General features: G+C 38.7%; 1 protein-coding gene across 11 annotated transcripts in view; it reads left to right on the forward strand.

The window, feature by feature from the left end:
* The window catches only part of celsr1a (cadherin EGF LAG seven-pass G-type receptor 1a), a 94,012-nt gene that overhangs the window by 53,897 nt on the left and 19,530 nt on the right, over positions 1–20,585 (forward strand). For all 11 annotated transcript variants that reach the window (XM_079622250.1, XM_079622246.1, XM_079622249.1 and 8 more), the window contains 8 exons: positions 8,634–8,791; positions 10,761–10,924; positions 11,035–11,160; positions 14,561–14,733; positions 14,811–14,996; positions 15,073–15,186; positions 16,662–16,836; positions 16,940–17,081. In XM_079622250.1, the coding sequence (XP_079478376.1) occupies positions 8,634–8,791; positions 10,761–10,924; positions 11,035–11,160; positions 14,561–14,733; positions 14,811–14,996; positions 15,073–15,186; positions 16,662–16,836; positions 16,940–17,081 (1,238 nt within the window). The remainder of the gene's footprint in view (positions 1–8,633; positions 8,792–10,760; positions 10,925–11,034; positions 11,161–14,560; positions 14,734–14,810; positions 14,997–15,072; positions 15,187–16,661; positions 16,837–16,939; positions 17,082–20,585) is intronic.

Consider the following 20,585-nt stretch of genomic DNA (forward strand, 5'->3'; position numbering starts at 1 on the left):
TGTGTGAAACCCAATCCGTTGATTGACATTTCGCTCTAATCCCTCATAAAGCAGTTGTGTTCCCGTTTAACTGACAGGACAGTGGCAGCAGAGGCGGATTTATCTGAAAGCCAAGCAGTTTTATCTAAACCGCACAACCGTTACTGTCAAACCCAAGCTCAGTTTGGCCCTCTGGGGAAAACACAAGCCATTTAGAGCCGTTTACAGCCGTGTTGTCCTGTACCGACTTGTGTTAGCAGTCGAAACACTGAGACGTTCTGAAGGTAGACTCGGGGCACGTTCCCATATCGATGATTAATTCTTACACTTGTGCTTGTAGTACACTGGATGGGCTGAACGCTACACGTCCAGAAACAGATCATTTGAGAATGTGAAACTCTAGAATCCTGCTCAGAGCGGAAAACATTGATGTACCCTTAAGACTGCGATTTTGATCTCTGTAAAATGAGCTTTCAAATGTGCCCAAACTCTGCAAAACATATCTAGCGCAAGTTTCTCTTAAAGTTGTGCCAGCCTCACATTTACTACACTTAGTTATGTTTTTTATTAATATTACTGATTGTTAGGAATCGGAACAAACGTTCATTAACCTCCTTCTGAGACGTTTTATTGTTGAGAAGTGTTCTGTTACTTTTTAGGCAATCAATTATTTCATTTTATTTTATTTGAAAAATAAAGCAGGTGATAAATCTCATAGTCTTATATGTAAGGAGGAGGGACCTGCGCCTATGTCTATATACAAGAATATCATAGAGGGTTTTTTTTTTTAAGTTGGGCCAATAAACAGCAACCTAGCAACCACCCAAAACAACCTAGCAACCACCTAACAATGACGTAGAACCAAGCAGTTTTCCCCTTGTGTCCACTTAAAATGTAACAAAGGTTTTTTTTTTTGCACCTATATCATAATTTAGTTTTAGATACCTTAGAATTAGACGGGCTGTTTTTGCTTCTATACCTTTAAGACTTTTATATGTAAATGACATTGGTTGTATTTTATTGGGAGAGAAAGCGTTGTGTTGTGAATATCAGAGTATCTCGACCTAAGACATCAAACTCACTCATTTCCAACGAGCATGACAATCCTGTTTTCCATGATACGACTCTTTCAAAAGTAATTCTTCCTCACACTCCCCCCTATAGTCTGTTAGGGTGAAATAAAGGTTTGAGCATGCCTCTCTCTCTGACCTCATCCTCTGTCAGGAGCTGTTGGGATCAAGTGTGTTGCCATGGCTCCCGCAAACCCTCCGTCCCTAGAGATCCGTGTGTAGAGGTGACGGGAGTTTTCAACACTCCTGAGAGAAAACCCAAGCTGGAGGCCTCATTTAAAGGAATAGTTCACGCAAAAATGTTAAATATATACATTCACTTACCCGTGTTGTGGTCTTTCTCCATGCAGTTACGATGGGAACTGAAGCTTTTGCAAAAGCACCACAAATGAGATCTATAGTGCAACTTTATGACTGCATTCCAAATCTTTTAAGGCTAAACAAAGTAAACGTTTTAAAGTAAAGATCTGATTTCAGAGAAGCATCATCCAGATCTGCTTCAACAAATGAACGCACACTGAATTAGTTAAAACCAAATTATGCCTGTGAAAGCTATAAACGTTGTTTTATCAATGAGTTCACAAAAGGTATTATGCAAATTAGGTTAGCACATTTGATTTTGCATAAATGAGCATCATTTCTATAGAAAAGAGGTGTGTTAGTGTTAAGAACAATGACAATGACGAAATTAAATCTACATAGCACTACTTTAGACAGGGTAGACATTATTGGATTCAAATAAAATAAAAGCCTATCTATTTTACAACCCATGTTTTCCAGAGTTTTTGTCCATTGTAAATGGGGGGAAATAGGGCTGTCAATAGATATTTTTTTTTTTGTATTGTGGTTAATCGCAACATTGTGTACAACTAATCGTGATTAATCGCAACGGGGTGCACGATTAATCGTAACATTTTTGTACAATTAATCGTGATTAATCGCACACTTATCGTGAAATTAAGCATATGCCATTTATCTTGTTTAACACATTCATTTTGTCATTATTTGTTGACTTTTCCGAATTCGCAGTGTATAGTATGTATATACACTGTATATACACTGCAACAGAGTGTGTTTACATTTTAGAAAAGTCAAGTTGTGATACCGAACAGGACCACATGTTTGCACATCAATATAATGTAATCCCAATCAGCCTGTGTTTTTCTTGTTGTGGTTACAGTGTTGTTTAGCACTGTTTGAATGAATTCCTTTACTGGATCATTGGACTGAAAACTTCCCCGGAGTGAAGCGGCTTAAAAAGTTCTGATCGCAAACAGAAAAGCGGAATCGGTTAAAGGGTTTGATTAGACATTACCAGGCTGACAGATGCTTTCGAATTCTAAGATCATATAACTGCGTGACATAAATTACATTAATGCGCAATTTCACGCTCTTCAAAAATTTATTTGCGTTCAATAATTTTTACGCGATTAGCGAAATTTTTTATTAATCGCGCGCATTAACGCGTTAACGTTGACAGCCGTAGAATGTCAATGTTTCGAACAATGCACTGTACATCGCAGCCTCGTTTTCATTCACATCAAATAATTGTTTTTTTATTAAATACTTAAATATTGTATAAATATATGTGATTACATAAGGAATATTTGTGATTTGGTGACTGTTCAAATACAGTATTTGAACTCTCGAGAAGAACTCTCGATTAGAATTGTTGTGGCACCAATTCAGACCTGTGAGAAACCCTCATTTCTCCAACATCTGGGCTGATGTACCAACTTTGTCATGAAACCAGATCCCACATTTGCTGTGCTGAATAGAATCACCTGCATTAATCCGTCTTACTGCCATATCACATAGGGGAGAGGTTTGGGTGAACTGCAATGAAAAAAATCACCAAAAAAAAAAAGTTTTAATGTGCAGATGGATGTTGAGGAAGCAGCCTGAGGTGGAAACCTCACACAAGTAGACACCTGTCTTTGTCAGAAGCCAGGGGACACATGGTATGCAGCCAGACGCTGAGATCCAGTACGATTGAGATACTGAGAGTTAGCGAAACACTGGTAGCTAATATTTTTGTTAAAGGGCACCTATTATGACATTTAAAATGTTCCTAATGTTGTTTAGGGAGTCCCCAACAACAGTTTTACATGCATGCAATGACAAAAAACACTTTTGTTGTCGTATAATATGCATTTATTTTTACCTGATTTGCTCACCGACTCCCAAATGAATCATTCAACGACTCATTTTTCAAACCCCTCCTTTGCGCGACGCTAATCTGCGTTGATTGGTCAGATGACCCAGCAGTGTTTACATAGATAATACTTATTGTTTAACACGGAGTACAATGATGCTTTTATCAATTAAATTGTGTTATAATAATTATTATAGTCCACTGCTTTGTAGTTTGTAGTAAAAAACTAAAAATAAGATAAAGAATGTAATGTTATGTTAGCGAGCATAGCCCAGAGTTCATATTGTAAAAGCACAATCAGTCTTTGTTTGCATTAGCCCGATGCATAAACATAACGTTTTTACAAAAATAAAAAAAATAAAATGTAGTTACGTTACTACGAGGTATTACTCTATTCTTTAAGACAACTCCGAAAACAATGACAAACACTTCACATATCTCAATACAATTGTCATTAAAGACCTAGAAGCTAAACGGTGCTTACACAACAAACAAAATAATTATTAAGCATGCTACATAAAACATAAAAGCAACAATTATTAATAACACTTACAGGTTGTGATACGGAGGAGGAAGCTGATGCAAATACACTGGGAACTGAACCTTCCTTCAATATCAGCCGGCTCGCAAATCCCAGTTTGAGTGCATTTAAGTTGGTAAAGCAATCGTCTTCAAAATGGTGCGAGCAAAGCACAAGGCTCGGACTATACTTCTGTGGTATAGTTGTATATATGAATTGTAGCCACTTAGTCTTCAAATGCTCCTCCTTGGGCAGATGAAAAAAGTTTGCTTTTGAGTCGCACTTCAGAACACAGCGTCTCGTCGCCATGATGTTTTCCCTGGCCTTGGAGCGCAATAAGTGGGGGTATCGTATTCAAATAACTTGACAAGTTGACGTCATCTAGTCAGAGAAAAAGCTTCGGTCTTCTAACAATTCATAAAAATGACTCCGAGTCGACTCTTACTTTTGAAAGACAATAACTTTATATACGGTACACTTTCATATTTCAAACTTTGCAGGATGTTTTTGTTCACTTAGATCTATGTTACACACTACATGAAAGGTAAATTTCAAAATTCCATAATAGGTGCCCTTTAAACAGTTGATAGTAATCTGTGTCGTACAGGACCTCCAGTCTTCATGAAAACAGTGTGGCGGTACCTGTCCAAACAGCAATCTCATCTGCGCCTGAGGTGCATGTTCTGAACCCCGCTTGTTTTCTGTTCTGCCAGTACCGTGTGGCACGTAGCCAAAACCACCAGAGATCTGGAACTGCCCCCAACAAACCCTCTGCTGGTGCGGTGACTGCCTCACCAGAGCGATTTATAGAGCTCTGCTGTGTTCACAGAGAAAGAACAGAGGAAAAGTCGATTAGCAAGTTCAAAGCGGGATTAGCGATATTTAGGCTAATAGGTTTTAGTCATCAAAAGTTGTACGTCAGCCGTTTGAATTCCACGGTTTTGTTGGAAAGTTTTCAAGTGTCTTTTTTTTGTAAATTGGAAATTTTCATGTACTTTTCATACATTTCAGAAAGTCTGTGTTTGATAATTGTCGTTAACAGGTGTGGGAAATAGCAAAACTTTGGGTGATTCTGGGTAATGGCGACTTGTCTCAACACAGAAGTTCTTTGTTTAGGTCTGTCTGTCATTTTACACCACGCAGAAGAGCGAACGAGGCTAATCTGACTCGAATTGCACCCGGACGCACGAGGGTTTAACACTCATACGAACCCTTAGGAAAGAAACAGATGTAAGATCTATCTCAACTCTTTCTCTGAGATAGCAATTAGTTTTAAGGAGAGCAAATGGAGATTTTACTGACGTCTCTTGCTTCTCAGGCTTTTCTCTTTAGAATGAAAAGGAGCCGTTTACACGACGTCGTTTTCTATTAAAAATGGAAAACCCTTTTTGCGTTTTTCTTTTTGGACATTCATTTACACAACAACAGCGTTTTGATGGCCTGAAAACGCAATTTTTTTTAAACGGGTTTTTAAGTGCACTTTTTTGATGTAACCCCTCCATGTAAACTACAAAAATGTGAATTTGTGAAAACGATGACAGTGTTTTTTTGCAAAATGACATCGCCATCTACTGGCTTGGCATGATTAATACAACGTTTTTAGTTTTTTTCGCGGATCTTTGTGAACAGGGATAATTTTGACAACATTGTCGTCTGTATGCGAAAAGCGCAAGGGCAAAACTTTTATGGTTTTAGTGTATAGTTGTCGTGTAAACGTACCCTTAAACTGTGCTCAGATGTGTCAAGATGCAAACTGAGACCTCCAGAAAGTCTCCTGAGCTTTAAGCATATGAGCAACATGTTTTTTCTGGGAATATACCTTTAAACTAAATACTTACTCCCAAAAAAATGTGTATTGGCAATCTAGTCAGCGTAAATCACGATTTGTCACCTATTTTACCTCCGTAATATGTTACATTTCTGAGATGGAGAAGAAATAGGGTTGGAATTGGATTGGATTGGATTATAAAAATGGGTGTAAATGTTTAAAATTGAGTTTGCTAAAACAAGGTCTAAGTATTTGGCTATTGGTTAACATTATCCAATAGCCTGCATGACCTCGACGATGTCACCAGAAAAGGAAAGTCGTTTCAGTGGAAGCTGAAGTTTATTACACTTTGATGAAACATTACAAACACTTGTTTTTGGAATACGACGCCCCAATTAATCATTCACAATAAACCCAGGATTGCGTATTTGGAAAGAAAATAGTTTTGAAGTCATGTTGAAGGTCACTCTGCTAATGTAACAATACATTCAGGCTCGTTCAACAACTCATGAACCGTGTCTTATCACTGCTGCCTGTGATTTTTCGGATGGCAGCTTTCTCAAAAACAGTGGTTTCCTGCTGCGTTTGGAAAGGTGGTGTTGTTATTCTACTCCACCGATTAAGAGGTCAGATGAATGAGTTGGCGAAATCAAACAGCGTGAAGCTCAGCTCCTAAATCAACCGGGAGAACATACTCGAACTGGTCTGTTGTTGACCGCGTTGTGCTGTACGGTACAAGGCACGCAGTTATTGTGCTCCATGTCAGGTGGTATACGTTTGTTTTATACAACCCTCCTCACTCAATGAGTCTCATTTGTGAAAGCCATTCTTTCAGCTCAATCCAATGCCACAGTTTATATAAGAATGGCTGCATGAAAATATACATGCTGAATCCTAATGTAATTCTTAATTATGTTGTCAATTTAAATTTGTTAAATGCAAACCTTAAATATTTAGATGTAAAAAATTTAATTCAAAAATACATATAAGTATACAAAGTGAGTGTATTCAAGTGATTCCAGATTATGAGCCAGATATGTGTTGAAAGCACCCAGCATGACCAGAGATATCCATCTGAATAATAACTCACACCCTCATATCCTGCTGGAAACAGGCCAGATGAATGCACCAAAATACACCTAAACAGTGTGTTTCCTTTAGTTTGCGCTTGGAGTTGAAAGGCAGACTCCTTTTTTTAAAGATCTTTGAAGCTGCTTTTGTCTACTGGCCCCCTCATGGGGTTTGTGTCCTTTAAGAATTCCCATTCTGTTCACACTTCATTTCCATGAGAAACTGATGAAATATGCACACGGCTAGATGGGCAGACAGACAGACAGAGGAAACTAGGAAAGAAAATTAAATGTATAATTTTGGGTGTTTTCAACTGTGGGCATTTTTGGCCTTTGTGTTTTTAGAATATCCATTCAAAAATACATTAAATATACTTTTCACTCTCTCTTTGTTGGCAGTTTATTTAATTATTCTGCTAATAATTCCAACATTGTATGGACATTGTATCCAACATATCCAATATATGATATAACACGTGTAATTACGATTATTTAATTTATATGAATAAAAATTAAAAATAATTTATAATAAACACTGCAACATTCTGTAAAAAATAAGAATTGTCAATTTTGATTTTTAATGACGGCTGAACATTCTTTGTTAGAAAAACAAAAAAAACAATGAAATTTTTTTTTTTTTGTCTTGCTAATTTCCTAGCTAGAATTATATGGATCCTAAATACAGACAATATTTTATATAATAACCAATATAATAATATTTAACAAGATATCATGTTCCTACTTTTTACATAATTTGACAACATTGATTTGGAAATGTAATTCTGTAAAAAATAAATTTCACAATTGATATTTACCTTACGTTTTTTTTTCATTTCCACAAATCACAGTTCTCATATTTCATCCATTCAATGCAACTTTGAAAAAAAACTTTATAAGCATATGACATGTATATATTCCATAAAGTATATGTAAATCATTTCCACACGATACATATTTTAATGGTGTGTGTTCATTTCACTCATTGATAATATATATATTTGTAATGTATTTTCATAATTTAGAATTGAAAGTTTGAGTCTGAGACAAGGGTAATGCCATAAAACTTTGAAATAAATGGCATTTTACCTTCATGTAGTAAATTAAAAAGTTTGAATTAGCCCCTGAGATGTTACAGTGTCAGTAGTTATTCATACAAAGTTCTGCAACTAAACTCTAGATGGCGCTGGCTGATCGATCATTAACTCAATTACATCATCTCTATAGGGCACAGCTGATTGGTCCCTGCTGTATCATGAGCCAATGAGCTCACTCCTTAACCTTCAAATACTTGGTCAGAATGCTGTATCAGTTTCAGAAACCCTCCTCCTTCCCCAGCTCCACCTGTATATGCTGGGGCCTGGGGGTAATTCATGTACACTATAATCTACAGCAATTACTTGCTCAAAGCAGTGTGTCGTGTATGTATTGGCAGTTGCAAGTCCCGTACTTGCTCTTCAGCAGCAATAACAGCAGCGTAGCAACATTGTCATATACATTACCATGCCAAAACACTCTGAGAGTTATCATGACGGATATAGCAACAGGAAGGCAATAGACTCAAATCGTGCCATGTTTAGACGGCACCTAATGGAAAGTGTGAGTGTTTTTGCGGTAGGAAAGTGACATTTCTCTAGGAGTGGCAGTGATAGTTTAGATAAAACTGCTGTGCAGTGGAAAGTGTGCCATGCTGGGAGTGAGCGCTTACACACAACACAACCTTTTCTTTCCGACTGTCACTTTCTCACTGTGCTTTACACAATCAGACAGGTGGCCCACATATGATCTATGTGCTTTGAGCCAACACATGCCATAAAGATATATCTCCTGTAAACAGCTTTCATCCATGAGCGCATGCATTCATGTGCGCGCAGGATTCTGTAAACATCCAGAATCATATTTACATCAGGAACATACTCATGAAACAGACTTATGTGACTTATGCCACAAGTACAAACAACACTCTCATTGTCTTTAAAAACCTAAAAGGTTTCAAAATATGCTTTTTGAATCTGTGCTCATCATGTTTATGATTATTCCTTTAACTTTTTTTTTCTATTTCGTCTCTTTTCAGCCTAAGATAAGTCATTTGGGGTTGCCTCAAGGGCCGTCGGGTGAGAAGGTGGCAGTAGTCGCCGTGGACGACTGTGACATCGCCATGGCCGTGCGGTTTGGCAGTCAGATTGCCAACTACTCCTGCGCTGCCCAGGGCACTCAGACCGGACAAAAGAAGTGAGTTCATATCTGTAAACCGAACAAGAAAGTTGTTCTCAGCATTCTCTTGAAAATTAGTCGTAATTGTCGATAATTACACTTTTGTCTTTTCTCTCACACCCCTGCACAGTCCTTCGGGACACATGTCCACATGTCTTCCTTTTGTTAAAAGATCTTCTCATGCTTTTAGGTGTTAATTGCACCATCAGATATTTTTCATGCTGGAACAAGGCTGTGCATTAAAACACATCAAAGAAAGAACAACAACAGATACATGTGAAGGTTTAACCTGTCGCTTCAGTCTTATATGCACTGACCTGTTTTATATAGCGTGGCAACATTCCAGCGATTGACAAGTTGGTTAGGGAAGGTCACGCCCCCTTTCACCTGTCTGACTTCTCTCTTATAAAGCTTTGCATGTGTTACGCTGATCATGAAATACACGCAAACACAAGCAACCAACGCATTTGCAAAAATGCCTTTGGGTCCTATTTTAATAATCTAAACGTATTGTGTAAAGAGCACGGCGCAAGTGCACTTATGGCGTGTCCGAATCCACTTTTGCTGGTTTAACGTCGGGAAAATGGTCGGCGCTCCCGGCGCATGGTCTAGAAGGGTTGTCCCTATTCTCTTAATGAGTAATGGGTGTGTTTTGAGCGTAACGTGCAATAAACCAATCAGAGTCTCATCTCCCATTCCCTTCAAAAGCCAGTTGATTAGTAAGGATTAGTTCACCTCAAAATGAAAACTTCCTGATAATTTACTCACCTCGATGTCATCCAAGATAGTCTTTCTTTCTTCAGTCGAAAAGAAATTAAGGTTTTTGAGGAAAACATTCCAGGATTTTACTACACAGAATGGACTTCAATTGCAACCAAATATTCCAATGTTCAAAGAAGGGTCAAATGTCCGTCTCAAAGTTTCAGCTTCAAAGTCTCTACACGATCCTAGTCGAGAAATAAGGGTCTTATCTAGCGAAACGATCGGTCATTTTCTAAAAAATAAAATATATATGTACTTTTTAACCACAAATGCCCATCTTGTACCATCTCTGAGATGCCACGTATTACGTCATCACGTTGGAAAGGTCATGAAAATAAAATAAAAAATAAACTAAAACAAAGATGTCGGACGATTTTGAAGTTGGAAGAGAAAATGAGATGAATTTTTCGCCCTTCCCTACCTTTTTGAACCGGAGTACACAGACACATAACTTAGGCAGATGACGTGATGTGTGACCTTTCCAACGTGATTACGTAATGCCGGCGCGTTCCAGACCAGCACTAGACGAACAATTGTGGCTAAAAAGTATATACTGTTTGTTTGTTTTTAAATGGCCAATCGTTTCGCTAGATAAGACCCTATTCCAATCCTCAGCTGGGATCGTGCAGAGACCTTTGAAACTGCATTGATTTGGACTTCAACAATTTGGTTGCAGTTGAAGTCCATTGTGTGGAGAAAAATCCTGAAATGTTTTCCTCAAAAAATTTAATTTATTTTCCACTGAAGAAAGAAAGACGTGAACATCTTGGATGGCATTGGGTGAGTAAATTATCAGGAAATTTACATTTTGAGGTGAACTAATCCTTTAAAGCGCACAAGCAGACCATCACCGTGACAAGCCAGATTCCAACATATCTTTATGTACACAATAATAATCTTTTACATTATAATCCTTTTATTTTTAAATATTTGGCATGTTTGTTTGCTTTGTTTCTCTAGTAGATTGTTGTTTTGTCTCTTCCGATTCGTTATCGTCTGTGAAACAACCATCTGGGCTAGTGTTGCCACCTTGTGGACCAACTAATTGGTGCAAAGTTGCACAGTCAAAAAAACTCTGCATACTATTCCGATGATGAAATTTATGGTATAAAACTAGACGGTATAAAGCAGGGTAGCTTACTAGATTGTGAAACAGAGCTTTTGATGCCATTGACTTGTTGGAGAGTTTGGTGGGACATTTCAAAGTTTTGTCTTCTCTTTTCAGGTCTTTGGATCTCACTGGGCCTCTTCTGCTTGGCGGGGTGCCCAACCTCCCAGAAGATTTCCCCATACGGAACCGGGACTTTGTGGGCTGCATGAGGAACCTAACGATTGACAGTAAACCTATTGACATGGCCAGTTACATCGCCAACAACGGCACCAATCAAGGTCTGACATGAACCACAGCATATTTCGAAATTATAGTTTAGATAAATTTGTTCTTGTATTATTGTTGTACCTCATTCTAAATAATAGCGATATATTTATTGTTCTGTCAGGCTGTCCAGCGAAGAAGGACTTTTGCTCCGAGGGTTTGTGTCAGCACGGCAGTCAGTGTGAAAATAGGTGGAACACGTACTTTTGTGACTGTCCTGAAGGCCGGGGCGGCAAGAACTGCGATCAGGGTAGGTGGGCCAATTTGGTAGCGTGCCAGTGCACGTGAATGCGCATACATACATGCGTTGAGTATGTGTCTGTTATTCTGAACTTGGCGTTGATTGCTCGTGAACTTTAAGGAAGCAGGCAGTGGCGTTAATGCGGCAGTTTCCTGAAAGGGAAATGTCTCCGCCGATAAGCATCAGTCAGGATCTGCTCCACTCTCCTTTTCTGCCCCATATCAACCTTACGGATACACACTCCACATACTCTGAGCAATATGCGAGTTGAGTTTCCAATGATTTTCCCATAATGCCTCTACTCTGCACAATAAGTGCCAACAATATCAAAGCTTTGGTTCTACAACCTGTTGTTGTGGCCTTGTGGGTCAAAGCTAACAAAAAAACCCTGATGTTATTTCGGTTCAGAGTTTTACGAAAGATAAACCCTCAGATGATTAATTGTTTTGTTTTAAAATCTAATGGGCCACCTTGCTGCCTACTGTCAGCTACCTTTTAAGGCAGCCAAACCAAAACACTCTACTTAGGCAGCCATTCCACACCCCTCACAAATAGCTATTAGTATAAAAAGTTTGATGTTAGCATGTTGCTAAGCTAATGCCTTGAAACTCTAATAAGGTTAGAAAAGACAAAACACACGTGTTGGGGAAAAGTCGATTTTTTTAAATATATTTAATTATGTTTTATTGATTCTTCTCGCTAATTGATGAACAATAAGTACATTTATAATCAGATTTGTGCTAACATAATGCAACAATTCAGTATTCTTATAAGCATACACAGCACACACAAATGCCGGCTGAAATAATCCAAATTTAAAACATTTCCAGGGTGTCACAATATACCAGTATTGATGATAACCGTAATATTTAAACATAGCTTTTAATAAACATTAAGCAAAAACATTAAGCAAATACTACACATAATGTACAATAATATCGTAAATAATCTAGTGCTAAACCCTCCGTTCACCTCCCTACAGTTTTAAGTGTGACTAGCCAAAACAAGAGAAAGCACAAAATAATAAGTTAAATAGTCAGATCATTAGCTTTTACATAGTTTAATTGTCAGTTTTTGAGTATCTGGCGGTTCGGCACTGTTCCCAGGTTCGCTCACAATTACAGGAATCACAGAACCTTCTGTTCTTACCACATTCTTTGGTGGATTTGAAAAGTCAGCACTCTTGCGCAATGAAAAACATGTTTGTCAGTTTACAGGCTAATAAATTTGCCACATTTGCCATCTTTAGCAGTCAATACTTAATACATACTCACAGAACTTTACACACTACTTTTACAACTCTACTGTGATTCATTGACTGATGTGTATGAAAATGGGTGTGTTTACATGTGTTTGAAAAACCCAAATGATAGTGTACCTGACATCCCCGGTGGACGTTAAGGCTCGAGAGGGGATAGTATGAATCACGCTGGTCTCTTTCAGGTCCCTCCACAGGCCTGTTGGGGCAGCGCTCCATTATAAAACCTGGATGTTCAAGTCATGTCATCATCTAACAACAACCTTGTTGACTGAAACTGCCTTCTCCAATTTAATATTCTGGCAGAGAAGCGTGTCTGCCAGGAAAGGGTGTTATTTTTGCCTGAAGTAGCCTTGATTTTGCGTTGTTGTTTTTTTCCGTTATAGGATAGCTCTGTTTTGTAGCGAATGGCTCATTTCCAGAGCGACCAAAGCATCATTTAGATATCATCACATCTACACTTCTGCCATAGCGCAGATAGAGTGTCCATCTCTAGTAGAACACGTAATTCTGCCCACGATGGCTGGCAGTTCCTTGGCAAATTCTCAAAATTCAGTTACGTCAGGCAATATATGTGATACTTGAGTTCATTATGCATCTTCAAATTTCACAGATTTTTTAAATTTTCCTGAGATTTATGGATCAAGCTTAAAGTATGTAGGTGTATTTTTTTTTAAGAAAGTGTGGGTGGCGTTTGTCTGAGCAAAACTTGCCAACATAATGCATTGTGGGTGGTTGTCAGAGAATTATTGACCCAAGTCTAAAGACAACAAACAAGCACATAAACTGTAGATATAGTTCTCTAAAAATAAAAATAATTTACTCATTTATTCATTCATTCATTTAATCATTCACTCACCCATGACGTTCCAAACCGGCATGATCTTCTGTGGGACATAAAACAAGATATTTTGAAGAATGTTAGTAACAAAACCGTGTTGGTGTCTATTGACTTCTATTGTATGGTATTTTGTTTCTCAAAATATCTGCTTTTATGTTCCAAAGACCAAAAAAAAAGACAATCAAAGAGTTTTGGAATGGCGATGATGACACGATTTTTGGGTGAACAATCTCTTTAATTGTGACATCTTTCTCTGGTCATTCCAGTGTCTGAAGAAATGTCCCATTTATACATGTAACTCAAACACAAAGCATAATACTAGCAACACCAAAGTCATGTGTTTGATTCCCAGTGTATGTGTGCTAAAAATGAGACCTTGACTTCAATGTTAATCACATTGGATAAAACGGCCAAAGGATAAACGTATAATATTACTGAGGGTAGAATTTATCAAGTCTCTTGTGTCATTCCTTTAATAACTCTCTGCTGTGATGTGTGGTAATGTTGATTCATAGGAGTTGTAGAGTTGGCTAGAGTAGGGATTCTTCACGCAATTTCTGCCAGTGATCAGGGATCATTGAGTTCCCAAGTCCTCACTTGACTCTGTGACTCTACAGTAGCGTTTCCATATGATCACACTTCTGCTATGCCATTTGCCCGAACACAAATCAAACGGTAGAAGGGAGTGCAGCACTGATAAGTCTTGGTTTGTTCAAGGCTTTCTCCACTCCTTTAAACTGCAGGAGTTTTTAATAGATGTTATGACTTCATTGTCAAGATACTGTTGATTAAACTTCCAATATGTGGCCCAGAGCCACAAGACTCAGCATGCTAATGCTGACAACGGCAAAATGAAACAGTTTTGTGAAAGATTTTTCATTTCCATTTTATTTTTGACATTTTTGGTCCATTTGTTGTTTTTTTAGAACATCATAGTCAAATGTGATCAGAAAAGTTGAGGCCCAAATTCAAAGTCCCATCACCCACAAGGTCTCATTGTGCAAGTGAATGTGCAAATAAAGGTCGAAATCATCTACATTTCTGCTAAATTTTGTGTGCAATTTTCCAAAATCAATAGCGTAGAGATGTATGAAGCACTGCTCACACAGATGTTCATTTCAAACCAAGCAGATTTCTGTTGGTCAGCATGGAGAATTCGCATGACCAACTTGAACGCGAGCCAAATCGGCGTGAAACCAATTGCACCAATTCCGATTGGAACAACTGGATTTCGTTTTTTTATATATATATATATATAAAATATGTATTTTTATGCAGTCAGTCATAATCCATTTCTTTCTTTCTTGCAGTCATGCCTTCACCACAGCACTTTGATGGTCGTGCCATGGTGTCATGGAATGACCCTGATATCACCATCGCTGTGCCCTGGTACATCGGCCTAATGTTCCGCACCAGACAGACCAGTGGAACCACAACCCTAATGCAGGTCAACGCAGGGGACAAGTCTCAAATCAACCTTCTGGTGAGTGTACAAATGTTACACAGAACACTGTACCATTATATAAAGTAAATATTTAATTTGAAACCATTTCCTCTAAGATAAGGGACAAGTATGTGCGGTTTGAAGTGCTTCTGGGAGAGGAGAAAGTGTCCACGCTGGATTTCCCGGAGGTCCGAGTGAATGACGGGGAATGGCATCACCTCCTCGTGGAGCTGAGGAGCAGCAAAGATGGGAAGGACATTAAGTACATGGCACAGGTGGTCCTGGACTACGACATGTTCAAGGTCAGTTCTGTGGTACGCCGTCTTAACAAGTTCTTAAGATTAAACCAGCTTACTGACATCCTTGCCTGTTTTACAGAAGTCAGCAGAGATTGGGAATGTACTGCCTGGACTCAAGCTGAGGAGTGTGTTCATTGGTGGGCTTCAGGGAACGAGTAGCAGCGTCCAGCAGGGCTTTCAAGGATGTATGCAGGTGAGGCCAAGCGAAAGCCTTTCAATCTTTCACCTAGAATGAGACGGTAGCAGTTTCTTGGCAAAACAGCTGTACAGGACTGAAAAAAATTGTGTGCAAGTAATCGTTTTGCAGTCAAGTCAAGTCATCTTCATTTATAGCGCTTTTAACAATGTAGATTGGTTCAAAGCGGCTTTACAGTAGTTAGCGGATCATTTAAGGTATCAGAGATTGTTTTGGCTTTATAGCGGTTCTTGAATAAAGATATTTTCCAGCTAAAGTTAGTTTTGATTGATTCACTTTCGTCGCAACGATCATTAGTTATTAAATTAGAGACCGCTAAGACGACAGCGCTCTCTCTAAACAGACTTTAAACGCGAACCTGTGAGAAACGCTGATGGCGCTCACGGGCGCATTAAGAATACATTTTTTATAAATTTGAGTATATTTATTTTTCACTAGGGTACATATAAATCTCCAACCAGAATAAAAAAAAAAACAGAGCCTGAGTAATTATGATGATCTTGATGTGTGACCCTGAAGAAAACTGTCTGAAGATTAAGTTTGCGCTTGTCAATTAACAAGTATTTGCGCCATTATTTAACGCCCAATAAAGCATGCCTTAAACCAGATGCTAATTTACACTGCTCTTGGTTGATTGCGTTAGTTGTTATGAAAATTATCCGGATGCGTGTGTGTTCTTTAAAGGAACAGGCCGACTTTTTGGGACTTTAGCTTATTCACCGTATCCCCCAGAGATAGATAAGTCCATACACACCCTTGTCATCTCCGTGCGTGACGTAACTCTGTTTTAACCACCCACCGCTAGCCTAGCTTAGCACAAACATGGAGGTAAACGGCTTCAGCTAGCATACTGCTCCCAATAAGTAACAAAATAACAAGGTCACATGAGGAGACACAGCCATCTTTTACAGTCAGTATACACACTGGGAACTATATTCTCAGAAGGCGAAGCGCGGCTACTTGGGTGGAGTGATTAGTGCAACACTACGGGGTTACTACTACATCACCACGGGGCTTCTCATGTGCTGCGAGGAAATCACTCCGCTGAAGTAGCAGTGCTTTGCCTTCTGAGAATATAGTTCCCAGTATGTATACGGTTAGAATATGGCTGTCTCATGTGACCTTGTTATCACAACATGTAAATAGGAAAATGTTGGCGTTATTTTGTCACTTATTGGGAGCAGTATGCTAGCTGGAGCCGTTTACCTCCATGTTTGTGCTAAGCTAGGCTAGCGTTGGGTGCGTCAGACAGAGTTACGTCACGCACGGAGATGAAAAGTGTATGTATGGACTTATCTAACTCTGGGGGATACGGTGAATAAGCTAAAGTCCCAAAAAGTCGGCGTGTTCCTTTAATGTGAACATTGTCAGTAAATCACCCACTTGGGTTTTTTGCTCTCACGCTAATTTGCCCTGTTTAGTAAATCTGGCCCGAAGTGTAAGGTGACTGACTTTATGTAAACGTCTCCCAGGGTGTCAGGATGGGGGAGACCGCCACCAACACAGCTAACATCAACATGCAGCAGGCGCTAAAGATCCACGTGGAGGAAGGCTGTGATGTGGCCAACCCCTGTGACTCCAACATCTGCCCCGAGAACAGCGACTGCACAGACGATTGGAACGCACACACCTGCGCCTGTGACCCCGGTACTGACTCCCGCATCACATTCCCTGCCATTGGACAGATGCATCTCATTTTGAGTTCACACATGTTTATTAAATTCTCTTTCTCTCTTTCTGTCACTCACAGGTTTCTTTGGCAAAGATTGTGTTGATGCGTGTCATCTGAACCCGTGTGAGCATTTGTCCACGTGTGTTCGTAAGCCGAGCTCCTCGCACGGATACACTTGCGAGTGCAGTCAGGACTACTATGGACAGTACTGTGAAAACAAGTAAGTCGCATATCAGATGAGATACCAGATAAGACCAGGCTGGTTTATTATGAATTGTTCTGGTTTTGGTATAGCTGGCGGACCAGTTGTTAAATAAACTAGCATGACTAATGATGCTGGTTAACCAAATTAATTGGCTGGTTAAGGTAATTAAATGGCAAGTTCAACCAAACATTTTAATTCTGTCATAATTTATGCCAATCCAAACCCATCAAACATTTGTTCATCTTTTGAAACACAAATGAGGATATTTTTTATATTATCTCCTCATTTTTGGCCATCCATTAGAAACCCACGCAACCAAACTTTATTTTGATGGTCCACTTTAGACATTCTTCTAGCTATAAGTAACTTTGCGACTACATGTCATTTAACTCTAGTATTAGTTGACTGTTAGGTTAGGGTTAGTTGTTAGGGTTCGGGTTTGTTAAATAAGTCGACATGTAGTTGTAAAGTTACTTATAGTAAGTAGAATGTCTAAAGTGGACCATCAAAATTTAAGTTTAACGTTCAAAGCCATTTTTAACGTTCGTTGACCATATTTGATGTATTGTATATATGTGCGTTGATACAATTCTAAATGAAATACAAACAAAGCAATTGTTGTCTCTTCAGAAGAATTTGGATTAAACCGCTTGGTTCATATGGATTACTTTTACTATGGATTTATGAAAGTTTTGAAGCTTGAAAAGATTAACATCTCATACCATCTGTAAACTCCAAGGCAATGACTGACGGATTTTTTTATTGCATTCCAAAGAGCTCCGTAATCAGTCCCATAGTGGAAAATGAATCCATATCCTTATCAGCTGAGCCGGATGGGCACGGAATGGAATGGTTAAGCAACGAGAACGGTTTGTCCTGACAGTGGAAAAGCGGCTATGGTCTTTTTGGTTAGTGCTGGTTTATTTGCTGGTCTAGCCAGTGGCACAGAGAACAAGTAGCAATACTGGTTTGAATAATGAAACTGGTCGACTAGTGTAGTATTTCAGATGATGTTGGTTTTAGAAGGGTTGTCTTCCCCGCTAACAGGAAACGTTCTCAGAACATTCTGGCAAGGTTCTCTCAAAGTTATGAACAAATGTTCTTCCAGTAACGTCAATAGAATGTTCGTTCATAGTTATCCGGTCTTTAATAGCGCTCTCAAAATGTTAGCACAAAATCTTTATTCATACAGTGTTCATTTTAAACATTACTACTCATTACATGTTTCAAAACGTTCAACAATCAAAAAGTAGTGTTCCAATAATGTTTGTAAAATGATCAAATGGATTGATACCTTAATGTTTTTGCTAAAATTCGCAAAAACATAATAAAAAAAGTATTTAAAATGTTTTTAAAACAAGACCTTTTGAACGTTCTGAGAATATTAGGAAATAATTTTCATAACTTAATTGGAACATTATCAAAATGTTCTTTGAACATATTTTTTGTTAGCTGGCATGCTAGTCAAGCCCTTTGTTCCTGGTTCAACTGGTCAATAATAAGCAGTCATGTCTAATAATAGATCTTGCATGGCACATTTCTGCAGCGCCAGGTCTTGACAAACTAATCAGGGTTTATATTGTGATAATGACTGGCTGACTGCACATTATAGCTTACTTAATTTCAGGATGGACAATGAAGCTGTTGCATTCTGAATGGAATTGAAACACTGCAATGAGTTTTTACACTTTTTCAGTTTTTCACTGGAACACATTGAGATTTCTGAAGTACTACATGTTGACTTGGAGTTGAGATGTCTTGGAGTTGAGATGTCTTGGAGTTGAGATGTCTTGGAGTTAAGATGTCTTGGAGTTGAGATGTCTTGGATTTGAGATGTCTTGGAGTTGAGATGTCTTGGAGTTAAGATGTCTTGGAGTTAAGATGTCTTGGAGTTGAGATGTCTTGGAGTTGAGATGTCTTGGAGTTGAGATGTCTTGGAGTTAAGATGTCTTGGAGTTGAGATGTCTTGGAGTTGAGATATCTTGTAGTTGAGATGTCTTGTAGTTGAGATGTCTTGGAGTTGAGATGTCTTGGAGTTGAGATGTCTTGGAGTTAAGATGTCTTGTAGTTGAGATGTCTTGTAGTTGAGATGTCTTGGAGTTAAGATGTCTTGGAGTTGAGATGTCTTGTAGTTGAGATGTCTTGGAGTTGAGATGTCTTGTAGTTGAGATGTCTTGGAGTTGAGATGTCTTGTAGTTGAGATGTCTTGGAGTTAAGATGTCTTGGAGTTAAGATGTCTTGGAGTTGAGATGTCTTGGAGTTGAGATATCTTGTAGTTGAGATGTCTTGGAGTTGAGATGTCTTGTAGTTGAGATGTCTTGGAGTTGAGATGTCTTGTAGTTGAGATGTCTTGGAGTTGAGATGTCTTGTAGTTGAGATGTCTTGGAGTTAAGATGTCTTGGAGTTAAGATGTCTTGGAGTTGAGATGTCTTGGAGTTGAGATATCTTGTAGTTGAGATGTCTTGGAGTTGAGATGTCTTGGAGTTGAGATGTCTTGGAGTTGAGATGTCTTGGAGTTGAGATGTCTTGGAGTTAAGATGTCTTGGAGTTGAGATGTCTTGGAGTTGAGATGTCTTGGAGTTGAGATGTCTTGGAGTTGAGCAAAATTGCTTTGTGCGAGATGTTCACATTCCTGACAATCGTGCAGTGTAGAAGTGTAAATGATTAGCATTATGGATGTCATCTTCATTCTAATGGTTTACGTTTGTGTGTGTGTGTGGGTGTGTCTGTCATTGTGTTGGCTCTTCTCCACAAAGCGGCGGTAAAACTACACAATACACCCTGTCGCAAGTCTGCACAAGACCCACAGAATTGTAACCTTCCCTTTTATTTTCATATTTAATCTGCTAAACCCTCTGATCAGCAACGAATTCCCATCTCAGCAGTCACACGTGGGACGTCTTTTCCTTTTGCTTCCCCTCTCACTCTGTAGACTTGACTGTCCTCTATTAGATTAAGAGCCAAACACGCAGCTAGCACCTGATGTTGAGTTAATAAGCACCATGCGGCCCTGCAGTCTGCGCTTTTTAAGGAGTTACAGAGAAGGAATTTTTCCTCGCCTTCAGTGTCCTGAAATAAGTCAACAATGGAAATATACTGACCTCCAACTGACCTTCTGCCGCACACTATTGAATTGCTTTTCAGCACAAAATTTAGCAACAAAACATTTGCAATATCTTGGAACTGTAATAGCACATTAGCACACATAATAGCATAAATGAACACTTTCTTATCTATTCTAAAAAAAAAACTAAAAAAAAAAATGCGTTGGATTGTACTGTGAAGGGTCATAGCACTTACATACTGTTGTCCTACTGCTAGTTTAATTGCTTCTATTGTTTCTCATTTGTAAGTCGCTTTGGATAAAAGCGTCTGCTAAATGAATAAATGTAAATGTAAATAATAACATACTTGACAAATTGCAAACGTGTGGTCTAGTTCACATCACCAAACATTTGTTATGTGCATTAATGTTACCATGAAAGCACTCAAATATGATAAATTATGAACGGGGGCTTA

This window comes from Phoxinus phoxinus, assembly GCF_949152265.1.
Source record: "Phoxinus phoxinus genome assembly, chromosome: 9".
Classification (NCBI taxonomy): Eukaryota; Metazoa; Chordata; class Actinopteri; order Cypriniformes; family Leuciscidae; genus Phoxinus; species Phoxinus phoxinus.